This window comes from Oncorhynchus nerka, linkage group LG15 (assembly GCF_034236695.1).
Source record: "Oncorhynchus nerka isolate Pitt River linkage group LG15, Oner_Uvic_2.0, whole genome shotgun sequence".
Lineage (NCBI taxonomy): Eukaryota > Metazoa > Chordata > Actinopteri > Salmoniformes > Salmonidae > Oncorhynchus > Oncorhynchus nerka.
Window position 1 is genome coordinate 36,574,569 of NC_088410.1, and position 27,391 is coordinate 36,601,959.

Sequence of the window (27,391 nt, forward strand, 5' to 3'; positions counted from 1 at the left end):
TACTTTGATTGAGAAATGTTTTTTAAATATTGATATCAAAAGGTATCATTTGAACATGTATTTATTTCAAATGTAGTTAATTGATTGTAAAACCTGTTAGTCTACTTATTTCTGAGAGTTCTGAGAGTGAGGCATATGTGAAATACAAATACCAAACATTTCTGAAAATGGATATTTAGCGATTTGGAATTAATTTCTAGAGAAAGCAACATTGGCCACGGAGGCGTTTACTGACCAAAACATTAAAATAACCTATGATACGCACTGGCATGCCGCACTAAGTGGCAGCATCCTCCACTCCCTCTTTCTGGTTCTAGTGGTGGACCACAATGGTGACAACACAAGCTCAGCTTCTTCCAGCGAGCGCTGTAGACACAGACCGCAGATAAGACATTTTGGGATGAAGAGTTGAGATGGATGTCAGACTGCTGCTTTCTATTCCCAGAAATAACTTCAGGCCTGGGAACATGTTCCGTTTAGTCTGTATATTTATATTTATTTTACCTTTATTTAACTAGGCAAGTCAGTTAAGAACAAATTCTTATTTTCAATGACGGCCTAGAAACAGTGGGTTAACTGAACTGCCTGTTCAGGGGCAGAACGACAGATTTGTACCTAGTCAGCTCGGGGATTTGAACTAGTCCAACGCTCTAACCACTAGGCTACCCTGCCGCCCCATATAGATGGCAAGGCTGCCCAGTTTTACGCATGGGTTCAAAGTAGCCTAATACAGTCTTCTAAAAATGGACACTTCTTCAGACTAGACCAATTTGGAATTTCCCCTGAGATTCTACTGATATGACAAGTGTGCTTTGCCCTCCACTTTCTGCGCCCTTGGTGCGCTGGTCAGCGAAGAGAAGCCCACGTAGGCTACATTCTTTCGAAATGACACAATGGTCATGCACTTTGTAAACAGGGCCTGATGAAAAAGTCTTAACATGATAACTAATGGACAGGTCCCATGTGAAATGTACTGTCAAAAATTTTTATATCTTATTTCGTGGGCAAATCTAGTCGAGCACTTTTGGTGACAGGTACGGGCGCCGTGCACAACGCTTTAATTGTCGTTCCTCAATTCTATCACTAGAGAGCGATCTGACACTTATTTTTCAAAGGGAAAACATCTTAATAGCGTTGAAATCACTCGCAGTCTCTTGCCCAGCAGACCGCTTGCTTCTTCAGCGGGTATTTGACTGTGTGCATTCCCTTATCACGCGCAAGCAGGTCTGCGGATCGCGTCCCTTCCTCCCTCTGCGCGCAGGATGGACCCGAAGATAACCGAATCGGACCCTCCACCATATCGCAACGGAATCACCCAGGTTCTGCAGTACGGGGAATTCACAGCCACCGGCAACCGAAAGGTGAGGTACGCGGTGAGTTTAACCGAGAGAGATCTCACCATTCAGAAGATCACGTCAACACCTGCGGGACGGAGCAAGGTGGTTTTCAACTTGAGGGACTGTGTCGGCTGCCGGGCTTTCAGCGCAGATGACAACGCGGACGCGTACTTCTCTGTCTATTTCTACCCCTTTAAAAGACGATGGATGAGCTCTGGAGTGTCCAGGCAGCGGGTCGAGCAGTGCTTTCGGGTATCCCAGTTCCAGGACCCACGCGCCAACCTGGAGGAGGCAGAGAAATGGGCTGGCACCATCCGGGAGAGCTCTGTTCGTCAACAACATTTGAGAAATCGTGAGCAAGTCATATAGTTTCGTATAATTTTGTGGTTGAGGAAAGTGCTGTGTGTGCTTATCACATTCATGTTATTTATCAAGTTGGTATGCCTGTCTTGCGCACATGATTTAGTCATTGACATAGGAAGAACGGTTGTCTTTGCATAATCTAATCTACTGCTGTGGCGCAAATTCCTCACTCTTATCGGTGTCAACTGTCTCAGGCTATTCTATTACCTTTTAAAGTAATTTCTGTAAATGAATAAAACAATAGGATTGGTCAGACTGACACTCAAATTACAGAATGTTCACGAAGCAACCTTTAACAGCCCAAAGTAACAACAAAACAGCATCTAGAATAACAATAGTTTAACCTCCTCAATCTCAACTCTGGACTTTGAATCCCCCCCCAATTTCATTTAGACCTGGACACCAGGTGTGTGCGCAATTAATTATCAGATACAACAGAACCAGCAGGCTCCGGACTTCGTAGGGTAAGAGTTGAATACCCCTGGCCTAAGCCAACTAATAGAGAAATACTAACAGAGAAGAAACAAACATCCAGATCAGGATTTCCCAACATGCTTCTCTCCTTGTTTTGACCCTAAACCGGTACACCTGATTCAATTAGTCAAAGGCTTGATGATTAGTTGACTAATTGAATCAGGTGTTTAGGGTTAAAACCTGATCTAGACAATAGGCCTATTAAAGGTATGAGTGCTAAGGGATATAAATCTATAATTACTCTAGTGGGAATAATGCACTTTAATTGTAAGGTTCAGAAACACGGGTCAACCCACATCCATTGTCTCTTACCTTGTAGCCATGCTAACAAATCAGGGAACCAATAAAAGGTTGTTCCTTCCAGAAGTGAAGTGCTATGTAAGTCTATAGCCTAGTCATCCAATCACACTAACTTAACAGACGAAGGTAGCCTATAAACCGAGATGCTGGGAATTCTATAGAGGCTTTATCAAGGGATGTGAGCTATAGAAATTCCTCAGCAAAGTGAGGTATTTCTATTTACGCGATACATGAATTCATGCCTGTGTGCCGTCAATTCTAATGGTGGGGGAGAAGTGGGCAGCTGCACAATCTAACTACAACTGATCAAACTGTCCAATGATCAAACTGTCCAATGATCAAACTGTCCAATAGCCAAGATAGTGGAGAGATGAGATAGAAGTCAACTTTGCAAGATACTGTACTATGGATATTATAGTTGCCTTTGAAACTAGACATTGATATCTCCTCAATGCTTACACAACCATTTGATTACCATAAAACAACATACCATTTTAGGAAGCTTTACTGTCTGTTCATCTGCCTGTAAATCAACATGGTCTTCTATCCCGCGGCACCCATGTCATTACAGTACATATGTAGTGTGAAATGAACCCGCGTCCCAAATGTCTCTCCATTTACATGGGATCCGGTCAAAAGTAGTGCACTGTAGTAGGGAATAGGGTACCATTTGGGACAAGGGAGGAGAATTAATAAGACGGGCATCATTGTCACACATCTCAAGGGCCTCTACTTTCAGCAACAAAGCAGGTCGCTTCCAGCACACTCAATACCATTACTAATATATTACCCAGTGGCCCCTTCGACAAACCACATGCACTGCATGGACAACAGCATGCATTACAATACACATTTAGAGAATGTGGGTATAGTAATGAACCCGGGTGTAATCATACAACAAAGCATATCTAATTTAATACTAGGATGGCAGCATATTGTATTTATTTAGACATCCTTGCACACATTGAAATGAATGAGGAGTAATAATATACTATTGTACGTTATCGGATATTATAGATCCTGGATGAAACGGATCAATATACCACAGATGTCCACTGTTTACAGAGTTATCTTTTATTCCCCAGGGCCACGGTTCAGCTTGTAGTTATTGTTTTTTCTAAGTATATAGGTAGCATTGAGTTCTCTGTATTCATGGGTACATATGTTCCTCTGCTTCAGAAGCAGAAGAGAACGTGAGAGAAAAAGAGGAAGATGGAAAGTTGTGTGTTTTTTTCACTCGAAGGCCCCAGCAGTGAGACAGCAGTCCTTTTCCCTGAGGACTCTTGTCGGACATTCTCCAAGATGAGCCTTGACGTGCTGTCAAGACCTCTGACTAAGCCCATCTCTCTCACTCACTCACTCACACACTCACACACTCACACACACCTCTCTCTGGGGCCTTCCCTGTTTAGACCCTTGGGCTCACAGCAGCTTAGTGTTTCAGGCCCCTCAGTGAAGATGATAGAAAGAGGAATTACAACACACAAGCTGGTCAGAAAATCAGCTAAATGTCATTGTCACTCAATAATGTTGATAAGAATCTGTATCTGTGTTTTTCCCTCATGGCTTCACATAACAATGCACAGCACATTGAATGAGATTTTAATTACATCTGTATAGCAATGAAAAGAAAGTGAATGTCCTTGTCTGTTTATGGCTTGCTGTGTTCTTTGCGTGTTCCCTATTCGGCTAATGACACAACGCTTGAACCACATTTCAACAAAGACCAAAATGGTCTATTATAGTCCATGAGAAGGGCAGTCTCTCACTATGTGGTTGTGGGTTTTCATGGTGGGTAGCCAGCTTCCTCTACACAGCTTTATTTGTAAAGTATCATGGCTATAATCTGCTGTTACGTTACGTTGTATGTTTACAGACAATGTACTGTAAGCATGTAAGGTGCACATCTTTAGTTAAATCTGAGTGATAGTTTAATTCTATCAATTGCGAAAGTCTTGTCAGTTACAGGTTATAAAAATCCGTAGAGTTTTTACTTCGGAGTCGTTTTTTTATTAAGCTGTCTCGCCCATCTCACCCCACTGCCGAAAATACCCAGGAGACACCACTCAAGAGGAGAGTGACAGCCGGTGGTTAGATCCTCTCCGCTCCTCTCAACTCAGTGTCTCTCACTGATTTACGCTGTTTCTTTAACACCCCTCTTTCTCTCTCCATCTCCATCTTTGCCATTCTCTTTATCCTTCTTTATCTTTCCCTCATCTCTCTCTCTCTCTCTCCCCCTTTTTCCACTTTTTCTCTCCCCCATCTTTCTCTCCAATCTCTGCATCTCTTTCGCTCTTCTCTCTTTCTCCCCCTGTCTCTCTCTCTCTCTCTCTCTCTGAGAACAAATCACCACACCAGGCATCTCCTCCCTCCACACCCTTTGTGGTCGGTCTGGTTTGAGTCTCAACTCAGCCAGAATCTGTTTACTCGCTCAAACACACTGCCACGATGTTGTGTACAAGGCTATTCTATTTGTGTTTGTCTTGGTGAGGTACCATCAGACACAGATAAGATGCATTTGGGTTAATGAGGGACTGTTTATGTAGGTGTCCAAAGACGATTTCAGGATCGCTTAAAAAAAAATTGCGGGGTGATGGGGGGGGGGACTAAAAAAACAGCCTACACAAGACACATCTGATTTGTATCTTACCAGCACAAATGCAGACAGTTAAGCTAACTACATTTAGTGGATGTGCTAGCCTATGACAAATCCATTCAATATTAAAGCTAGGCAATAATATCATATCACAATATTTTTGACAGTATGGCGGTATTTCACGGTATTTGATGTTTCTGAATAACAAAAGTTCTAAATATGTTTTATGGGCAGTGCATGGCCCTAGGATGGCAACACATGGTTTTAATTGTTTTTCTCCATTCTGATGGTTTAATGAACAACAAAACATGGACAAAACATGGACAAAACTTTTTGTTTATTTAGCACTTTATCAAAATGTAATTATGGACGGTATTGTAAAAATCTTTACCGGTATATGTATTCTTCATAACTGTGTACTGGCATTCACGATATATCGCCCAGTCCTTCTCCATATGATCCTTCAGATATGTGTTATGGGTGATAATAATCTAGAATCCATAAGTCCTTTTAATGTGGAAGCTGGCTTTTCTCCTAATGGGGATTTGTCCAGATTTAGTACTACCAACATCTGACGTGTACGAATGCATTGATGGGTACATGCAATAATTAAGCATAACTTGGCTTGTTTCTATTGTACTATTTAAGAGTATGTTGGCGTTGAGCTTATCATGGTAGGTTATGTACTTACAGTATCACATAACTCAGGAATTCTTATAGTTGGATGTATTTATTTTTTATTATTATAAGATTTAAAAAATACATTTAGTGGAATTTTATAAGGGGATAGATTTTGCATTTGTAATTTTCTAAATATTTGAAATATTATTCAATTTAATTTAGGCAAAATGCACGGAAATGCCCTTGTCCAGAGCAAAGTCTCCCAATTTAAAACTCTCAAAGTGTTTAATATTCTAAAACGGGCAATAAAGAATATTGACTGAAAAGGATCTTGTGTAGTCTGTTGCAATTAGCACACTCTGACTTTAAACAAAATGTATTTTAAAACTGCGATTCCTAAAGAATGTGTCTGGAGATTTGGTCAATTCAATGAACCATGAATGAACAGGGTCATCGACACTTAAAGGACCCTTTCTTCATGTCCTCATTACATGTAGTGCAACAACACAAATCATGGTCTGTAAAGCTTTCTACTTTTGATAGATTTAAACAAATATTGAAATCACCATTGTCACAACCATAAACTGTCAACTCCAGCTTACTGATGGATTAGGATAGGATATGAATTTTAATGCAATTTGTCAACTCCAGAGGGAAAAAAAACTCAATTAAAAAAAATATATAACGAGTGCTGAAAGATCTGATAAAATGGTTATATTTTTATTGGGGGTTTTCAAATGAATCATTTTCTATATTTTACAAATATTTGTATAGAGGTTTTATTTTTATCTGCAAAAATATGTATTCTGAGAATTTGTTGTCTCCATCATTGGCTTGTCAACTCCGTCATTAATGGCTGACCCCTTTAAGATCTATCTTTTTGTCAATATAAAAATATATATATTTTATTCACTGTTCTACAACATATGCTTAAATTATTAACGTATTTGCTGTGCTAAGAAAAGGACAAAATGCTAACAAAATTAGCCCTGGAGCATGATATAGTGCTATAAAACATACAGAAGTTTGGAGATTTGTATTACATATTTGAATAATCTAATGTTAAACTTAAACATATCAAGGCCTTGGACAATAAATGTAAAAGTGAAAGGCCTTTTATTGTGTCTGACAGAATTGACAAATCCGGTTAGTTGCATTTTATGAAAAAGAAAATAAGAATTTGGAGGTTGTTCCTTTACATTGTGTGATAGCTGATACTTTGGTCAATCAAAATATACAGTACCAGTCAAAAGTTTGGACACATCTATTAATTCCAGGGTTTTTCATTATTTTTACTATTTTCTACATTGTAGAATGATAATGAAGACATCAAAACTATGAAATAACACATGGAATCATGTTTTAAACAAATCAAACTATTTTTTATATTTGAGATTCTTCAAAGTACCCACCCTTTGCCTTGAGAGCTTTGCACACTCTTGGCATTCTCTCAACCAGCTTCATGAGGTAGTCACCTGGAATGCAATTTCAATTAACAGGTGTGCCTTGTTAAAAGTTCATTTGTGGAATTTCTTTCCTTCTTAATGCATTTGAGCCTATCAGTTGTGTTGTGACAAGGTAGGGGGGTGTATACAGAAGATAACCCTATTTGATAAGACCATGTCCATATTATGGCAAGAACAGCTCAAATGAGCAAAGAGAAAAATTACATCATTACTTTAAGACAAAGTTCAGACAATCTGGAAAATGTCAAGAACTTTCAAAGTTTCTTCAAGTGATGTCGCAAAAACCATTATGCACTATGATGAAACTGGCTCATGATGACCTGCACAGGAAAGAATTGCCTAGAGTTACCTCTGCTGCAGAGGATAAGTTCATTCGAGTTACGAGCCTCAGGAATTGCAGCCCAAATAAATGCTTCAGAGTTCAAGTAAAAGGCACATCTCAACATCAACTGTTTAGAGGAGACTGCGTGAATCAGGCCTTCATGGTCGAATTGCTGCAAAGAAACCACTACTAAAGGACACAAATAAGAAGAAGAGACTTGCTTGGGTCAAGAAACACAAGCAATGGACATTAGACCGGTGGAAATCTGTCCTTTGGTCTGATGAGTCCAAATTTGAGATTTTTGGCTCCAACCGCCTCGTCTTTGTGAGACGCAGAGTAGGTGAACAGATGATCTCTGCATGTGTGGTTCCCAACGTGAAGCATGGAGGAGGTGGTGTGATGGTGCCTTGCTGGTGACACGGTCAGTGATTTATTTAGAATTCAAGGCACACTAAACCAGCATGGCTACCACAGCATTCTGCAGCGATACGCCATCCCATCTGGGTTGTGCTTAGTGGGACCATCATTTTTTTTTCAACAGGACAATGACCCAACACAACTCCAGGCTGTGTAAGAGCTATTTGACCAAGAAGGAGAGTGATGGAGTGCTGCATCAGATGACCTGGCCTCCACAATCCCCAGACCTTAACCCAGTTGAGATCGTTTGGGATGAGTTGGACAGTAGAGTGAAGGAAAAGCAGCCAACAAGTGCTCAGCATATGTTGGAACTCCTTCAAGACTGTTGGAAAAGCATTCCAGGTGAAGCTGGTTGAGAGAATGCCAAGAGTCTACAAAGCTGTCATCAAGGCAAAGGGTGGCTACTTTGAAAAATATGAAATACATTTTGATTTGTTTAACACTTTTTGGTTACTACATGATTCCATATGTGTTATTTCCTAGTTTGGATGTCTTCACTATTATTTTTACAATGTAGAAAATAGTAAAAAATATTATGGTAGATGCTATGAAACTGTGACGTCTGGCCCGAGACCATAAAGTGGCCGAGCCAAAGTGTTGAAAGGCTAATAGGTGGCGGATGAGGTCCTCTTAAGGAAGACTTAAAGAGTCTTAGATTTAAAATGCATCTTTTCTTCCTCCCTACTTTAAAGTAATCGCTGATCTAACAGTCAGATAGGTGTAAGCAAGCACGCCCCTGCATTGCTTACACCACTGATCATGTTAGATCAGGGATTACTCCAAGGAAGGGAGGGAGGAAAGATGCATGTTCAAACTACTGAGCCTGAGTAAGTGAAGTGGTAGCAGAACCCCCCCCATCCTCTCCCCCATGACAGAACTCCCAAAGAACAGAGAGAGCGACACAATGAGAGAGCCAGAGGGGGGAGAATGGCCACATCAGGTATTCATAACCACATAGACTGCAGACAGAAATACATATTGGGCCCAGCCAAGTGTATAAAACACCTGGCACCCTGCCTCTCCCTCCTTCCTATAAAGATAGTTAGGCCATCTCAGGCTCATTCAGCCGCAATTAACGCTGTCATACCTCCCCAGTCTCCACAAATAGAGAATTTGAGCTACACTCAAAGTAGCGACATTAGAATAAGTAGCTAATGCATAATTCAAAGAATGTTTTTGTTGGATGTTCAACTGAAAGTCAAGGTTGTCCAACTGTGTCGTCAGTCTTTCACTGCCTGTCCCTGATATGAACATCATTGCTCAGGGGTGAACTTTCCCCTAGGTACAGATCTAGGATCAGCTTCCTCTCCCCCGATCCTAACCTTAACCAGTAGAGGGAAAACTGACCCAAGATCAGTGTCTAGGGGAAACTTCACCCTACACCAACATCTTCTATAGTCAATTGAAGCTGTAAGCCACCCAGTTTAGTTTCGAGGAAAAGTGGAGAGCGTTAGCTAATAAATAAACAAATGCTCCGTCTTCCATGTCTAACGAGAACAGACACTTCACTGAGTCGCAAGCGAGATCTGTCACGCAATACTGTGCAAGTTTGCTATTCTAAGATGCCATCCTAGGCCTAGACCAGACAAATACTCTTTATGGGGTTTTTCTCTAGGTTTTGAAGTCTACAGATGAGACATTTCTTAATCACTGCACTAGTGAATTCAGTTGAAATGTCGGTCAGACAGCAAGCGTTCCTTCGGAGTTGTTTGGTTTACCACTGTCAATATGGTTCTACAGTAATCGGTTTGGAAAGTGCCTTTTAGTGGCATCTTTAACCATCCCAAATAATTGTTTATGGCCCATTTGCCTTCGTCTGTCTACAGTAAGTCTACTGCCTTTTTTATGGTCTTTTTTTGTGTCATAATAAATACTATCAGTGTTTATCTACTTAACCAAGGGCAACAGACTAAAACAGATAACAATCGGACTATAGTTTTATATAGTGCTACCAGTACATGTCGCAACCACACAATGTGAAGATTAAGAGATTTGACCTTTGATAAGGATGACACGTTTATGACCTTTTAAGGGCATGGCAGGAGGTGTTACAACTTTATCCGCCCCCACACTACTGTGTTACCTCAGTGCCCACTGGGCATGCTCAGATGTGATTGTTTAAGGGGGCACAGATCTGTTCAGACCTCTGACCACACCAGGCCAAAACAAACAGAGAGCAACATCTAGTATCATGATTCATTAGTCACAATGATGATTATAGAAATGCAGCCATGGCTTTCCCCGGGGTACAAAAGAGCCATTGTGGGGAGGTGAACACAATGAGCAATGTCAGTTTATTTCTAGAGAAACCCAGATTGTTAATTTATTTCTCTCTGTTTGCGTGTGTGCTTTGTTGGTTTCTTCTAGATGTGTCATGTGGCAATGAGCCATGTTGTTTAGCTGATGATGGGTTATACTGGATGTTCCCTGATTTGACCAGGAAAACGTCCAAACCCTAGTTATAGGCTGTAGGATACTAGGGCCATAATATAACTAGGGCCAAGTGCTTTCGTGGTCAGGTGAGCTAGAGACCAGTTTCACCTGGAAAAACTGACCCTAACCATTGCATCTTGCTGACAACTAAGACCGTAGGTGGAGGTGGTACTCTCAACCACAGCCAGTTTATAATGAAGGAATGTTTGGGAATGGGTAGGGTGGCTAAGAGGAAGTGTCAATGGGTCCAGACAAAGCGGGCCTCGTGGATAATGATGAAGCAAAAATACAGCATGGTTGGGGCCCTTGCCAGCTGGGTTGGCACAGGTCCATGCCAAATTATTTATGAGGGCACTGCCCTGGGGCCTCATTTCTAAACCGTGCTTAAGTACAAAATATAACCCCAAAATGTCCGTGTGCCATTTTTCACGCAAAAGTTGAAATTTATAATACATTTACCTGATGTGAGAATGTGCTCACCTCTCCACAAATTCTAGACCATGCGTACACACATCTGCGAGTGGTTTAAATATTGTATTGCAAGCTGACATGTATTATGTGCAAATGGGGGATATGATGAAAATTGTATTAATAAAAAAAACAGAATGCCAAGAGTCTGCAAAGCTGTCAAGGCAAAGGGTGGCTTTGAACAATCTTTGTTTGAACACTTTTTTTGGTTACTACTTGATTCCATATGTGTTATTTCACAGTTTTGATGTCTTCTCTATTATTCTACAATGTAGAGAATAGTCCAAATAAAGAAAAAGTAGGTGTGTCCAACCCTTTAACTGCGACTGTGTATTTCAAATGTTGTTAATATTTTGAAAAATATTTGTGAAAAAAAGTAGAGATCGTCCCGTCTCTCAATAATCCCTGAACTGACAGTATCATATAACTGACAATATAATGTACCGGAGTAGTTTCCTTTGGTTGAAGTGAGTAATGAGTAGGTGTGTCCAAACGTTTGACTGGTACTGTAATTTGACAGTATGGCTAAGCTGTTGCTGTGTGATGGGAGTGTAATATCATTGTCTGTTTAAACTCCTAGCCCACCAAAGCAGGACATAGAACCCCAATAGTGTATTGATAAACAAAATGGTGAACAACAATTTGTCTGGGGGTGTGGGCTGTAGGATTTAGCCTACTTTTAAATTGTTTGAATATACAATCGATATACAATCAATCTTGTAGAATGTGTCAGTGTGCGGACATGCAGCATACATACATGTTTAGCTTGAAAAAGTCACTGCAAAATATCGATACATCTCTATATTTTTGTACGTGCACAGACTTTTCATAAATGGAGCATGTAGAAATTGTGTGAAATTTAGACAACAGTTATAAATGAGGGCCCTGCCGTCTCCATCCTCCCAGGACTTCATTAGACAACGGTTATAAATGAGGGCCCTGCCGTCTCCATCCTCCCAGGACTTCATTAGACAACGGTTATAAATGAGGGCCTTGCCGTCTCCATCCTCCCAGGACATCATTAGACAACGGTTATAAATGAGGGCCTTGCCGTCTCCATCCTCCCAGGACTTCATTAGACAACAGTTATAAATGAGGGCCCTGCCGTCTCCATCCTCCCAGGACTTCATTAGACAACAGTTATAAATGAGGGCCCTGCCGTCTCCATCCTCCCAGGACTTCATTAGACAACAGTTATAAATGAGGGCCCTGCCGTCTCCATCCTCCCAGGACTTCATTAGACAACAGTTATAAATGAGGGCCCTGCCGTCTCCATCCTCCCAGGACTTCATTAGACAACAGTTATAAATGAGGGCCCTGCCGTCTCCATCCTCCCAGGACTTCATTAGACAACAGTTATAAATGAGGGCCCTGCCGTCTCCATCCTCCCAGGACTTCATTAGACAACAGTTATAAATGAGGGCCCTGCCGTCTCCATCCTCCCAGGACTTCATTAGACAACAGTTATAAATGAGGGCCCTGCCGTCTCCATCCTCCCAGGACTTCATTACTTGCCGTCTCCATCCTCCCAGAACTTCATTACTTGCCGTCTCCATCCTCCCAGGACTTCATTACTTGCCGTCTCCATCCTCCCAGGACTTCATTAGACAACAGTTATGAGGGCCCTGCCGTCTCCATCCTCCCAGGACTTCATTACTTGCCGTCTCCATCCTCCCAGGACTTCATTACTTGCCGTCTCCATCCTCCCAGGACTTCATTACTTGCCGTCTCCATCCTCCCAGGACTTCATTACTTGCCGTCTCCATCCTCCCAGGACTTCATTACTTGCCGTCTCCATCCTCCCAGGACTTCATTACTTGCAGTCTCCATCCTCCCAGGACTTCATTACTTGCAGTCTCCATCCTCCCAGGACTTCATTACTTGTTATGAAAGGGTCCACATTTCATAGAAACACTTTTTTTCTCAGGGAAAAAAGGGACGTCCCATTAGGCAAAGACATCAGATAAACATCCGATTTGGTTGATATTAAAGTGGTAAACAAGAATTCAACTTGGAATGAACCGAAAACACTATTGTTGGTATGTGGTTAGAATGAGACATGAAAAACTGTGTGGCTTTTTTAGCAAATTCATGATGTTGCTTCAACCTATATTTTGTGTGAGGATGTTTTTTAAAATGTATTTTAGATGGAAGTGTATTTGGGGCCGCTACAAAGCTTTTATCTATACTGAGCAAAGATCTGGACAGTTTTAATGATTTTACTGAGTTACAGTTCATATAAGGAAATCAGTCAATTGAGAAATTCATTAGGCCCTAATCTATGGATTTCACATGACTGGGCAGGGACACAACCATGGGTGGGCCTAGGAGTGCATAGTCTCTTCTTCACCACACTGTCTCTGTGGGTGGACAATTTCAGTTTGTCTGTGATGTGTAAGCCGAGGAACTTAAGACTTTCCACTTTTTCCACTGCTGTCCTTTCAATGTGGATAGAGGGGTGCTCCCTCTGCTGTTTCCTGAAGTCAATGATCTTCTCCCTTGTTTTGTTGACGGTGAGTGAGAGGTTATTTTCCTGACACCACACTCTGAGTGCCCTCAACTCCTCCCTGTTGGCTGTCTCATCGTTGTTGGTAATCAAGCCCACTACTGTTGTCGTCTGCAAACTTGATGATTGAGTTGGAGGCGTGCATGGCCACGCAGTGAACATGGAGTACAGGAGGGGGAACGCACCCTTATGGGGCCCCAGTGTTGAGGGTCAGCGAAGAGATGGAGATGTTGTTTCCTACCTTCATCACATGGGGGTGGCCCGTCAGAAATTCCAGGACCCAATTGCGCAGGGAGGGGTTGAGACCCAGGGCCTCCAGCTTGATGATGAGCTTGGAGGGTACTATGGTACTGAAAGCTGAGCTGTAGTCAATGAACAGCATTCTTACATAGGTATTCATCTTGTCCAGATGTGATTGTGCAGTGTGATGGCGATTGCATAATCTGTGGACCCGTTGGGTCAGTATACAAACTGAAGTGGATGGCCGGTAAGGTGGTGGTGATATGATCCTTGACTAGTCTCTCAAAGCACTTCATGATGACAGAAGTGAGTGCTACGGGGCAGTATTCATTTAGTTAAGTTCTTTGCCTTCTTGGGCACAGGAACAATGGTGGCCATCTTGAAGCATATGGGGACAGCAGACTGGGATAGGGAGCGATTGAATATGTTCGTAAACACACCAGCCAGCTGGTCTGCGCATGCTCTGAGGACGTGGCTAGGGATGCCGGTCTAGGCCAGCAGCCTTGTGAAGGTTAGCATGTTTAAATGTTTTACTCACCTCGGCCACAGAGAAGGAGAGGGGGGCGCAGTCCTTGTTAACGGGCCGCAACGGTGGCACTGTATTATCCTCAAAGCGGGCAAAGAGAGTTCTTAATTTGTCTGGAATGCGTCGTGGTCGGATTTGTCGAGGGGAAGGCAGGGGAGGGCTTTGTATGCATCACAGAAGTTAGATTATTACCCCACGTGTACTACAATCAACATGCTGATAGAATTTAGGTAGCCTTGTTCTCAAATTTGCATTGTTAAAATCCCCAGCTACAATAAATGCAGCCTCAGGATATATGGTTTCCAGTTTACATAGAGTCCAGTGAAGTTCCTTATGGGCCGTTGTGGTATCTGCTTGAGGGGGAATGTACACAGCTGTGACTATAACCGCCGAGAATTATCTTTGGAGGTAATATGGCCGGCATTTGATTGTAAGGAATTGTAGGTTGGGTGAGCAGAAGGACTTGAGTTCCTGTATGTTGTTATGATTACACCACGAGTCGTTAATCATAAAGCATACCCCCCCGCCCTTCCTCTTCCCAGAGAGGTGTTTATCACTGTCGGCGTGATGCATGGAGAAGCCTGGTGGCTGAATCGATTCCGACAACATATCCCGAAAGAGCCATGTTTCCGTGAATCAGAGGATGTTACAATCTCTGATGTCTCTGCGGAAGGCAACCCTTGTTCGAATTTCGTCTACCTTGTTGTCAAGAGACTGGACATTGGCGAGTAGTATACTCGGGAGCTGTGGGCAATGTGCACGTCTACGGAGCCTGACCAGGAGGGAGCTCCGTCTGCCCCTTCTGCGGTGCCGTTGTTTTGGGTCAGCTTCATGGATTAGATCCATTGTCCTGGGTGGTGGTCCACACAGAGGATCCACTTAGGGAAAGTTGTATTCCTGGCGGTAATGTTGGTAAGTTGACATCGCTCTTATATCCAATAGTTCTTCCTGGCTGTATGTAATACGACTTAAGATTTCCTGGGAAACAATGTAAGAAATAATATATTAAAAAAACAAAATACTACATAGTTTCCTGAGGACTCGAAACGAGGCGAACATATCTGTCGGTGCCATCTTGTGTAATGATCATGTTGTTTAATCAGCTGTGTGATATGCCACTTGTGTCAGGTGGATGGATAATCTTGGCAAAGGAGAAATGCACACTAACAGGGACGTAAACTAATGTTTGCACAAAAATTGAGAGAAATGCACTTTTTGTGCATAAGGATAATTTCTGGGATCTTTTATTTCAGCTCACGAAACACAGGACAAACACATTACATGTTGAGTTGATATTTTTGTTCAGTATATACGTCAAGCAAAGTAGGAAGGCTATGTTAACTGAGGCCATGTGTTATCAAACACACAAGAAAACACGTTGTCACTTTAACTGCCTTGTGACAAGGCACCTACAGTAGACACACCCCATTCCATCTTACGCCCTGGTACGCTAAGTCAAAGCCCTGTGACCAAACTCCACAGATACCACATATCTACAGTACTGATAGGTGGTGTTTCATAATCTAACCTGTGTTGTCAGAGGCGGTGTCCCTAACGGCACCCTATTCCCTTTGTAGCGCACTACTATAAAGGGAATAGGGTGCCATTTGGGACACAACCATAGACTGCAATACACTGTTTGCAGTAGTACAGATACTATAACTCTGATAGGTGGTGTTTCCTAACTTGTAATGGTGTAGTCTGCGATATATGTTGACAGTAGCTCCAGTAGACGTGGGGTCGTCTAGAGAAACACGTCCTGCCAATTAGGTTAGATGTTGGTGGATGACCTCATCCAGGAAGCATCCAAAGCACTGTCCTTGTTCTCCACCCATAGCAAGTCATTCAAGTCGTTCATCATCTGTCAAACTTGTTTACCTGGCTTCCCCATCCTCCGTGACTAAAGTACTTTAATTTCCCAGAATGGTTTAGCTAGAGCGGACTGATGCAGAAAGTTAATAATTGGCAAAGAAGCCCTGAGTCATAGCTCTGAGTGTTTGTCTAATCAGTATAGTCTGAGGATTAATGTTAGAAATAAGGGATGGGAGTTTTTCCTGACCACCAATGTGACCTGAACAGGAAAAACTCAGGGCCCTAGTTATAGTGCCTGGTCATGGAACATGAACAGGAAAAACTCCTGGCCTTAATAATAGTAATAATTAATCATTCAAGCTTCTCCCTCCATTGCCTATTGTTGTAACGAAAGAGAAGAGAAGTCACAGATTGAGTCAATCAGAAATCTACCTGGTTTATTACAAGTTGCAACAGGGACACAACACACAGCTCGGAAACAAATCAAATGTCTAACTGGCCTCTTGGAGACGGGCCCTTTGTCCTAATCAGACAGCACCAAATGTTCTGATAACAGCAGCCCGAGAGGCTTTTAGGAAGTAAAACCCAAAATGCAATGACTGTCTGCTGCAACAGAATCAGTGTGTCCTCGATCCTTGTACATCCAGTCTGGCGTCAATCACTATCAACAGACATGAGAATAATCCATAACGTTAAGCATCAAGTCTAGTGACCATCAACCCTCACCTTGAGTAGAACATTGGAAAGGGGAAAAATATATATAATTAAGCTAAACATTGTGTTAAACACTCTAATCTGAATATGAACTTTAGCGATTTAAAATGTGCCCATTATAATTGTCTTTGTATGGGATTCTGTGTTTGTGGGATTTTCTGCAAAGGTCAGCAAAAATAGCAGGTCTAACATCTGTCATAATCCCTGTCCGTGCATCTCTCTGTTGTAGGCGTGCTTTACAGTGAGGTGCACCGTCCCTGTAGCGTCATGCTACTGGTGAACCCCCACAGTGGGAAGGGCCAGGCCCTCAGCCTCTTCACCGGACACGTCCAACACATGCTTAACGAGGCCGGTGTCCCACACACTCTGGTCATCACTGGTGAGTATAGCGTACTGTAAGTGCATGCACACACTCGCAGGTAAACGGCGCAGGCACGCACACACACACACACACGTAATCTCTGCTGAGTTAATGCATGTGCATACACTGACACACAGGTCATCACAGGTCAATATCCTACACTAACACCTGCAATGACAGGTCAATGAATAATCCGACTGTCAAAGCACTACCCGGCCAAACCCTCCCCTAACCCGGATGACGCTGGGCCAATTGTGTGCCACCCTACAGGACTCCTAATCACGGGCCGGATGTGATGCAGCCTGGATAAGAATAGTGTGTGTGTGGGGGGGTAATTTATTAGCCACATTGATCGGGTAATCATTGTCATGTGTGCTGCCACAGTCTGGGGACATTGTAATGATAATGTACTAGTTTTGAATTAGGCTTCTGGTTCAAAGCTCATCAAATGGGTCATGTCCATTAGGGCACACCTTAGCAAAACGCTTTACAACTGAAAATGAAAAGTTTCTTGTTGGACACGTTTAGGCAGTCTCTACGATGTTTTCCACTGTTTGGGGCCTAATGAATATGACCCAGATGTAGCTTTTGAAGCCCTACATTTCCGCCCTCCTTTCAGGCTATTGAGTTTCTCTCCCTCTGTTCTTAAATCACTGCAGTGTCAGAGAGCAGACAAGATAATGAATCCCTTTCCCAAAACTGAGAGAGCAATCCTCTGAACGCATTCTGAAATGCTGAATATGTTAAAATTGGAGAGAAAAAAAGAAAAGACAGGTAGTCACCATACAGGTAGATGCCAACACTTTTCAGAGTAAGACAGGTTGTGCAGGCGTTAGTTTGCAAACAAAGATTCTGCATCACCATTGCTACCCCTTTTAACACTAAAGAGTCCAGCCGAGCCAAGCTGTACTGGCTGGCCTGGTAATCCGTTTACTGGAACCATGCTGAAATGGTCAATGTGAAAGGAAAATATCAGTGGCTCTCAGTGCTAATCCAGTGAGACTGAGGCAGGGCCAGAGCTGTGCTAGCCTAGCGGACGGTTAGCATGGGGACGCTAATGAGCGAGGACAGGCCCATTATTGGAGCCCTGGCTGTGTGGCGGTGCCAGAGGGAGGGGAAGGATGAGTCCACTGCCCAGAGGGAGACTGGGCAACTGGGCATGGAGGAGGCTTGGTGCAAGGGTCTCAATGGATCTCTGTTTCTCTCTCTGAAAAGGATCAATTGTATGAGGACGCCTTCTCTCTGTCAGTTCAGACGAAGAAGAAAAGTATCCCGTGTGGCGCAGCGGTCTAAGGCACTCAGTGCCAGAGGCGTCACTACAGACCCTGGTTCAATTCCAGGCTGTATCACAACCGTCCGTGATTGGGAGTCCCATAGAGCGGCACACAATTGGTCAAGCGTTGTCCGGGTTTGGCCGGGGCAAGCCGTTATTGTAAATAAGAATTTGTTCTTAACTGACTTGCCTAGTTAAGTAATTATACAAGGAAAGGAAGCCACCTTATTGAGAGACACCCTAATAGATGGAAAGTGGCAGGATGTTAATCTTCTTATTCTTATTCTCCCAGTGACAGTCTTTCCAGTGAGATTAGTGCCAGCTGTGGTGGTTTTGGAATAGGACAGTAAATGTCCATAATATAGCCTGTGGCCCAGAAAACAAGATAGTAGAAAAAGCCACTGTTTACTATTGTCAGTTTGAGACCTACAGCGAATCTGTTGCAGGATGTTATCTTTCCAGTGCCGTTGTAACCTAGCTGTGGTTGGTTTTCAAAACAGTACAGTGAGTTCTACAGCCTGTGGCCCTGTGGCCTGGTCTCAGGACAGGAGAGCGTGTGGTGAGGTGATTCTACTGGTTCTACATCCCTGTCCCTGGGTGCTGACTAAGCTGCCACAGCGTGTCCTCCAGCTCCCAACCTGGTTGACTTATCTGCACACACACACACCACTGCCTCTTCTGCTCCACCTCTGTTGACCCAAAGTCTCCAGATAGACACACACACAGCGTAGCCTTTGTGAACAGGTAGAAAAGGATCCCTGCTATTACTGTCAGTGTGCATTATGGATCCCTGGCGCAGTCCTCATCGTACCTAGAACATGAAATGGTCCTTTTTTAAATGTCATGTCTGTCATGTCTGTGTCCTTACTCAGCCCAGCAGCATACTGTATATACCCTAGTGTGAGATGGGTTTGGAACCTCCTTTTGTGTGAGGCAGGGTCAGTGAGAGTGTGACTGGGAGGAGAGGGACAGCGAAAGGAGAGTGAAGCAAAGTGAGTAGGAACGAGGGGAGTCTGGGGACATGAAACTGCATGGTGGCATTGGAGGTTAAGCCTCGCTCTCTTTCTTTTTTTGGAATCCGAGTCCGAATTGTAGCTTCTTTAGAGGGACAACAATGGCTGCCCTGAGACCAACCCTGAGAGACACATGCACACCCACACACCCAGTGCAGAGAACTGAATAGTTGTCCAAACACACACACAGTAGAGAACAGGATAGTTGTCCACACACACACACACACAGTAGAGAACAGGATAGTTGTCCACACACACCCACACACCCAGTGCAGAGAACAGAATAGTTGTCCAAACACACACACAGTAGAGAACAGGATAGTTGTCCACACACACACACACACTGTAGAGAACAGGATAGTTGTCCAAACTCACACACACCTCCACCGCAGGGCCAGTATGGAGAAAAAGGATCAGTGTAATGATTGTCTCATTCCACATTCCACTGAGCCGGTCAGTCAAGCTACAGTACAGTACTGCACTGCGCCCAGTCCCAGACCATCCAACCCATCACCACAACAAACACTCGTAAAAATGACTAAAAGCACCAACTCCCCCCCCCCCCTGAGCTGTCTGTGTGTATGAGTGTGAGCATGTGTGTGTTAAAGTGCTATCGGCTACGATCAGCTATCCCCATTAACAGTAAAGGGAGGATGTAAACAACAGCAACATCTCCTACGCAGCAACCAGCCTCCTAATATTTTCCAGCTGCGCTGCCCTCCGTCTTGACACTGACTGGCTATCTACACACACTGTGTTCACAGCCTCTGCACATGCAAATGTCACGTGAGGAGACTGATGAAGGGAAATTGATTTGCCTGTATACTGTTCTCAGGCCCAGCAGGAGGGTAATGAATGAAAGGTATGAAAGGTTCTGCATCTCAAATGGCACCCTATTCCCTACATAGTGCACTGCTTTTCACCACATGGCCTATGTAGGGAATAGGGTGCCATTTGGGACATAGGCCTCGGGGAGGCATCCGATTACTGAGGCTATGTTGCAGAGGGGAATGCGCTCTACTGTTGTGTCAAGACCAGCATAAAACGCCGCCGCGAACAATCACACTACTGTCTTGTAGACTACATACACGGAAAGGAAACAGAGAGAGAGGCTATTGCTGTCAGTGGGTTTCAGACGCAAGGACAAACAAGGGAGCATAGAGATCCACAAGAGTGTTCCCCAACTCCAGTCCTCCAGTACCCCCAGCAGTACATATTGTTGTTGTGGTCCTGGACAAGCACACCTGATTCAACTTGTCAAGGGCTTTATGATTAGTTGACAAGTAGAATCAGGTGTGCTTGTCAGGGGCCCACAACAATATGCACTGCTGGGGTTACTGGAGGACCGGAGTTGGGAAACACTACTATACAGTATCTCTGTGCAAACAGACACTGCGATCACACAAGCAGCACAATTCTGATATTTTTGACCAATTAGATCAGCTATGAAAAAGATCTGATTGGTCAAAAGACCAGAACTGGGCTGCCTGTGTAAACACAGCCTTTGAGAGGTAAAGATAATATTCCTTGGGGAAGAAAGAAAGACTTGGCTTATGCTGTTAAGCTTGAGTGGCTACAACCAAAGAGCTCTTGGACAGTCTGGCCTTTTATAAAGAATGTGTTTTGAGGAGAGAGGAAATGTGTGTGTGTGTGTGTGCTTCTCTCTGAGAGTGTGCTACTAATATTAACCCGGCAGAGTGTTAGGGAAATGTAGGGGAATAAAAGGTGCGATTGGAAAGTAACAGTGATGGTACAGGAAGCAGTACCAGTCACTCACTATATATAGACTACACAGGAGGTTTGTGGCACCTTAATTGGAGAGGATGGGCTTATGGTAATGGCTGGAGCAGAATTGGTGGAATGGTATCAAACACATGGTTTCTATGTGGTTTCCTCTCTTCCGGCCATTATCATGAGCCGTCCTCCCCTAAGCAGCCTCCACTGATAGACTACTGCCCCCTAAAGAAAATGTATTACAGCTCTACGAGCAGTTTACCCTCACCTAAGCATAACCTTAACCATACAGGGAAATAACACAAAACTGACCTTAGGTCAGTGCTAGGGGAAACGTAATCCTTCTCCTAGTGGAATGATGGATACAGTTCTAGGATCAGCTTACCCTCCTCTAAGCCCAACCTTAACCATTGGGGGAGAAAGACGAAATCTGACCTTTTGATCAGCATCATAAATGAAACGTAATCCTACTCCTGTCGCAATGTACAATCTGCTGATTGCCCCAGTCTAATTTGATGGAGGGCCCTATAACGTAGTTTGGCCTTTTAATCTAATTTGCAATGTGAGACTGCATTTCATTAAGGTGGCATATCAACTGTCTCTGCCCTAAAGACATGTGCTGCTCGCCTGGTCACAGGTTGGCGGCACCTTAATTGAGGAGGACGGGTTTGTGGTAATGGCTGGAGAGGAATTGGTGGAATGGTAACAAATACATCAAATATATAGTTTCCATGGGTTTGCCATTCCATTTTCTCCGTTCGACATTTATGAGCCATCCTCTCCTCTCCAGCCTCCACTGAGCCTGGTACTGGAGGTGGCCTATCAGTTGTCCTCTACCCCCAACCTCCAGTGTAGTCTACATTCCATGTTCCCTGTGTTTTGTTGTTCAGCTATTGTATTCACAACAGTTTGTCCCCGGAAGGGTCATACCTGCCCTTGTCCTCTCCATCTCAAATTTCCGCACTTTGTCAAACCACACACCCACTTCATTCCCAAAGTAATTGGAAGGTCTCACAACTACAAAAGAGAGGGATTTTGACACTACAATAACACACAAACAGTGGTTTTACAGCCACGCACACACCTAAACACGTGTAAATGTACTCTTCTTCCTTGTCTGTTTTCAGAGCGGCAGAACCATGCCAGGGAGTTGGTGAGAGAGGCTGACCTGTCACAGTGGGGTGCTCTAGTCATCATGTCCGGGGACGGACTGCTGTTTGAGGTGAGGCACAAATACAATAATCCATTCCCGACAAGAATTCAAATTTGCATTCTTACTTGACCTAGTAACTGTCTTGGAACTTCTGGTGCCAACATGGCATCCTTTTAACTTCTAAACCTCAAACCCCAGTTTGCTGAGATCCGTGGTTCTGCCTGACCTTGCATATTGTTGTATATGCACCGATTTTTAAGCCTATTTTTGGAGAGTTTCCACTGAAAGTGCACTTTAGTTTAGACCAGGCCTTATTTTGATCTGTGAAAGTGGCCCTAGATCTGGTGGCTCTCTGGCTGTTGGGTGACCCCTGCTCTATCTGCTCCCCCCAGGTTGTGAATGGCCTGATGGAGAGAGAGGACTGGGAGGAGGCCATCCAGACCCCACTGGGAATTCTACCTGGGGGCTCTGGTAACGCCCTGGCTGCCTCTATACACCACTACTCTGGGTGGGTGGCACACCAAGACTCCAATGTAGTTGTTAGACACCACTACTCTGGGTGGGTGACACACCAAGACCCCAAATGTAGCAGTTAGACACCACTACTCTGGGTGGGTGGCACACCAAGACTCCAATGTAGTTGTTAGACACCACTACTCTGGGTGGGTGACACACCAAGACCCCAATGTAGCAGTTAGACACCACTACTCTGGGTGGGTGACACACCAAGACCCCAATGTAGCAGTTAGACACCACTACTCTGGGTGGGTGACACACCAACACCACCATGTAGCAGTTAGTTAGCAGCAGTTAGTCCCAATAATGTACTTTGAAAAAGCGTGCTTCCCCCCTCATCTTCCATTGAGGTACTCAATCAGGCATGATTATTTGTGTCAAGTAATGCATTGCCTTGATGTTTCCCATGTTGGATCAGTGATTATCTCAAAGAAGGGAATAATTAGTTGACAACCAATTTATCCAGTTGTGTGAGAAATATACTTCCAGGAAGACCGTAAAGAAGGATACACCAGCACAGGGCCTACTACTGCCCATATGTTTGACAAACTGTATTGAGTAAATCCCCAGAATCAGTATTGGTTAACAAACATACTGCTGCTGGCTCATTCTTTAACCACCACAGTACAGAACATCAACACAATGAATCACAATTACACTACCAGCATGCCCTCCTTTCTGTCCATCTCTCCCACCCCCCCACCACCACCAGAAGCCCCAGTCAACCTGCCACACAATGAGAGGAAGGACCCAGAGTCTGTTTTGTTCTCTCTGTCCTGCAGGGGATCCAGAATATTATCTGCTGCTCTGTTTTTGATCAACAGTGGCTTACTGTATCACCGGTTGTTCTATGTATATATACTGGTCCCAGATCTGTTTGTGCTGTAGGCTATAGGACACAACGGTAAAACGGGTCAGTTTTGCCTTGAGCAGTGGGATCGGACGACTCTAATAGTTTATAGTTAGAACTCCCTCTACTGGTTGTTAAGAGATACTACACCCCAGTTCTCTTTTCAGTGACTAAGAAAATAGCTCAAAATGGTACGATGTTATTGACTATAAAAACGTGATAAAAGAAAGCCGAACAGAGACCCCAATCAATGGCTGTTATTGAATGGTGAGCCTAATGCCTAGGATGAATCATGAATACACGCTGAATATGGATATGCTGCCATATGGACGTGACCCCAATCGTACGGAACTCTATTGAGACGTCATTATCTAATAGGCTGAGGTGTAGAGGAGAAAAGACAGCAGGCTGAGTGGTTGATGTGGGGCTGGTGGTCCCATGACCTCTCTACCCCATCCCCCATCCCCCCCCCCCCCGCTCCCTCTCCCAGCTGGGCTTGTCTTTTGTCTGTCGTGTCTACCGCTAACTCCCCCCTCCTCTTCCTTCTCCCCCCTCTTTCTCTCTCCTCCCCCCTGACAGGGCCCAGCCGGTGTCAAGCGAGGAGCTGCTGGTCAGCTGTGGCTTCCTGCTGTGTAAGGGCCTGGTGTCTCGCATGGACCTGGCCTCCGTCCACCTGGGCTCCAGCCCCTCCAACCCCACCCGCCTCTTCTCCTTCCTCTCGCTGGCCTGGGGCTTTGTGGCTGACGTGGACGTGGAGAGCGAGAAGTACCGCCACGTGGGCGCCGCCCGCTTCACCATGGGGACGTTGGTCAGGTTGGCATCTTTGAGGGTGTATAAGGGCCGCCTGGCATACCTGCCGGTTGACGAGGTGGATGGAGAGGAGGAGGATAGGCAATCGTCAGTCTCGTTGGAGGAGATGACGAGCGTGTCACCTCAATGCCAACCGCCATCGTCTGCATTCTGCTCCTCTACCCTCCTCTGCCGGCCTTCGAAGGACTCGCCGTGCCAGAACGCAGCTCACAACTCCCGTAACTCAAACAACGCCTTCAAGGCGAAGAATTGGGAACCCATGTCTGCTAATGCCACCCTAACAGGCCCGCCAGACTCTCTCCTGGTGCCCCTGGACCAGCCGGTGCCCAGCGACTGGGTGGTGGTGCCCGAGGAGGACTTTGTCCTCATGCTGGCCATGTACCAGTCTCACCTGGCAAAGGACCTGTATGCCGCACCCGACTCTACACTTGATGACGGCCTCATCCACCTGATATATGTCAGAGCAGGCATATCACGCACGGCCCTGCTCCGTCTCTTCCTGGCCATGGAGAAGGGCACCCACCTGGCCAACAACTGCCCCCACCTGGTGTACACCCGGGTGCGGGCGCTGCGGCTGGAGCCTTACTCGCCAAAAGGGGTGATCACAGTGGATGGGGAGGTGGTGGAGTATGGGCCGGTCCAGGCCCAGGTACACGGCGGGATAGCCAGGCTCATCACTAGATGATTAACAAGATCCACTGGATAGATGGCTAGCGTTAGCATGTTATGCTAATGGTATGCTACACTAAAAGCTAACATTAGTTAGCATTTTCTGGATGATGCTATGCTAACAATTAGCGTTAGCATTTTCTGCTCACATCTTAAAGGGAGGTGGGATTAATGTACTTTTTAGTCTTCTCTCTGAATTTATTCTTTGAATTGAAGGTTTGGATTGGATGTGCCATGAAGGAGGAGCAAGGCTAGAACACAAAAAGTTCAATGGGTGGGTACGTTTCATTTCTACAGAGCCCCTTGTTCTCAATCTCCCATTCATTAGCATTTAGGCTGTTCTAAATGGCTTCCCACTAGCACAAAGCAACTGGCCTTTAATTGGCTGTTCCAAGCTATGACATGAATACATTACTAGAACCAAGGTGAGAGATCGATCAAGAGCTCTGCTGTCTTATACTTATGGAGTAACTCATGAAGTATGAATATTTTCGCCCCACCACACATACATTCTCCGTACCAGGGGTACATATGATGTAGGGCTTGATGTAGTGTCAGTCACCCACCCTGTCCCTCACAGACCCCGGGCATGCTTTGTCTAATGGGAGGGCATCTCAACTTTAATTTTCCTTCTTATGCAACGAATGGGGTTTGGACAGATGCCTTCACTGCTCTCATCCGCTGTGACGTGGACATATGGAAGATACATACAATCTCCAGCCAGCATTGACATTATTAGAAACCAATTCATTTGAACTCAAGTAATTAGGGGACAGTTGCGCTGATGCCGAAATCCTCCCTCAACCATCGATGCTCAATTTACCATAGGGTTGTTTTTGATTACTGACCCTCAAGATTCAAGGTAGTTTATCCTAAGGCCTAGGACCCTGACTCTGGACTACTTGATGACCGGTTTTGGATTTGAAAAGATTATTTAGTTTTATTTTGTTTATTTTGGATTAGTCATTGTTGTGATGAGCTGAAAATGCACCATACTTCCATGACTTCTTCAACCAACCAGCCACCTTACATTGACATGGAAACAAATATACTAAAGAAGACGTATCTTCAAGTAATTTGATATGAGCTTGTTTTATACCTCATATTTCCATGAACCACTAGCTTTAAAACGGCCTAGAGTGAGAGACACTGCCTTTATTTATTGTGCTGTGGCCTGTCCTGCAGAGGAAGGCATGTAGCACAGGTCCAGGTTACGTGATTGATTACTTGTAGTGCCTGTATCAGGTCTCCAACTGCAGTCTTGCCCCATACCCCTCCCCCATCCATCCTTCTTCTCCATCCAATCCATCCATCCCCTCCTCCTCCTCCCTTTCTCGACACTGCAGTGCACCACAGAGCAGTCCCAGTTTCTTTTGTCTGCCTGCAGCTACAGCTGACACCAACAGTACACTACACACACACACACTGCACAGACCCCTTCCCCTTCTCAGCAATCATCACCTTATCATAAAGCTTGAAAACAGAGAAGATAAACTACAAAATGATGACAAGAGCAACCTAAGGCTAATGTGATGCTAATACAGTAGCTAGCCTGAGTTTACACCTGTCTTAGCCTTCTTCTGTACTGATTCTGAACTCTCGGGAACGAGGGTGATTATTTTGCCTTAAACACAAAAGGAAGAGAGGTGGCGCTTGATTAAACAGCACATTGGTCAGGGGATGGAAAAGAGGGAGGGATGAGGGAGAGTATTGACTTGTTAAATGCTGCATGAGGGACCAGCATTGTGTGGGATGCATCCCAAATGGCACCCTATTCTCTATAAAGTGCACTACTTTTGAACAGGGCCCATAGGGATGCAGACGTGGTCTTGGCACACGGCCCTTCTCCACAGATACACTGCTGTGGAGAATGAACATCATGTTTAACATAAGGTTCTGACTGACACTGGGAAAGAAAGATGTTTATGTTCATCTTGTTCGCCTTAGGGGATAAGAGGTCATGGAACTGGGGGATACCCTGAGAGAATGTTGTTGGGCCTCAGTTTATATTTTTGGAGCCACAAATGCCCCTGATATGACTGAGTGCACATTTGGGCCACAAGATCTTCCCAAAATGCAAAAATGTCAGTTTCATGTGATATTATGCAATGACTGGGTTTTTGATGTTGCAAACCTGTCATCAGTCCAGTCTAAATAATTATAAATGGGGAAGACAAAAATTACATTTTTAAAGAATTGACAAATGTGATTTTAGCTGTGCCACATGCAAAAGAAAGCACCCTTGCATCGTTTAAAGTACAAAATGATTAACTCTGCTTTTAACCCTTTCAGGGACATGAGCTCATCTCATTCCTCCCCCTACTGCTGAATTGATTGAGCTCATCTGGCGTTCCTCCCCTACTGATTGCTATTTTAGAGCAGCAGCAGATGACTTTCCAATCCTTACCTTGGTTGCG

The 27,391-nt window shown here is 44.3% G+C and overlaps 1 protein-coding gene across 1 annotated transcript; it reads left to right on the top strand.

Moving 5' to 3' along the window:
- Positions 1 to 935: 935 nt before the first annotated feature.
- LOC115142593 (sphingosine kinase 1-like) lies at positions 936 to 25,900 on the top strand. The gene is made up of 5 exons (XM_029682165.2): positions 936 to 1,689; positions 16,825 to 16,974; positions 22,104 to 22,198; positions 22,522 to 22,637; positions 24,075 to 25,900. Exons 1-5 carry the CDS (start codon positions 1,263 to 1,265, stop codon positions 24,988 to 24,990), a joined length of 1,704 nt encoding a protein of 567 aa, XP_029538025.1. The 5' UTR covers positions 936 to 1,262; the 3' UTR covers positions 24,991 to 25,900.
- The last annotated feature ends 1,491 nt before the right edge of the window (positions 25,901 to 27,391 follow it).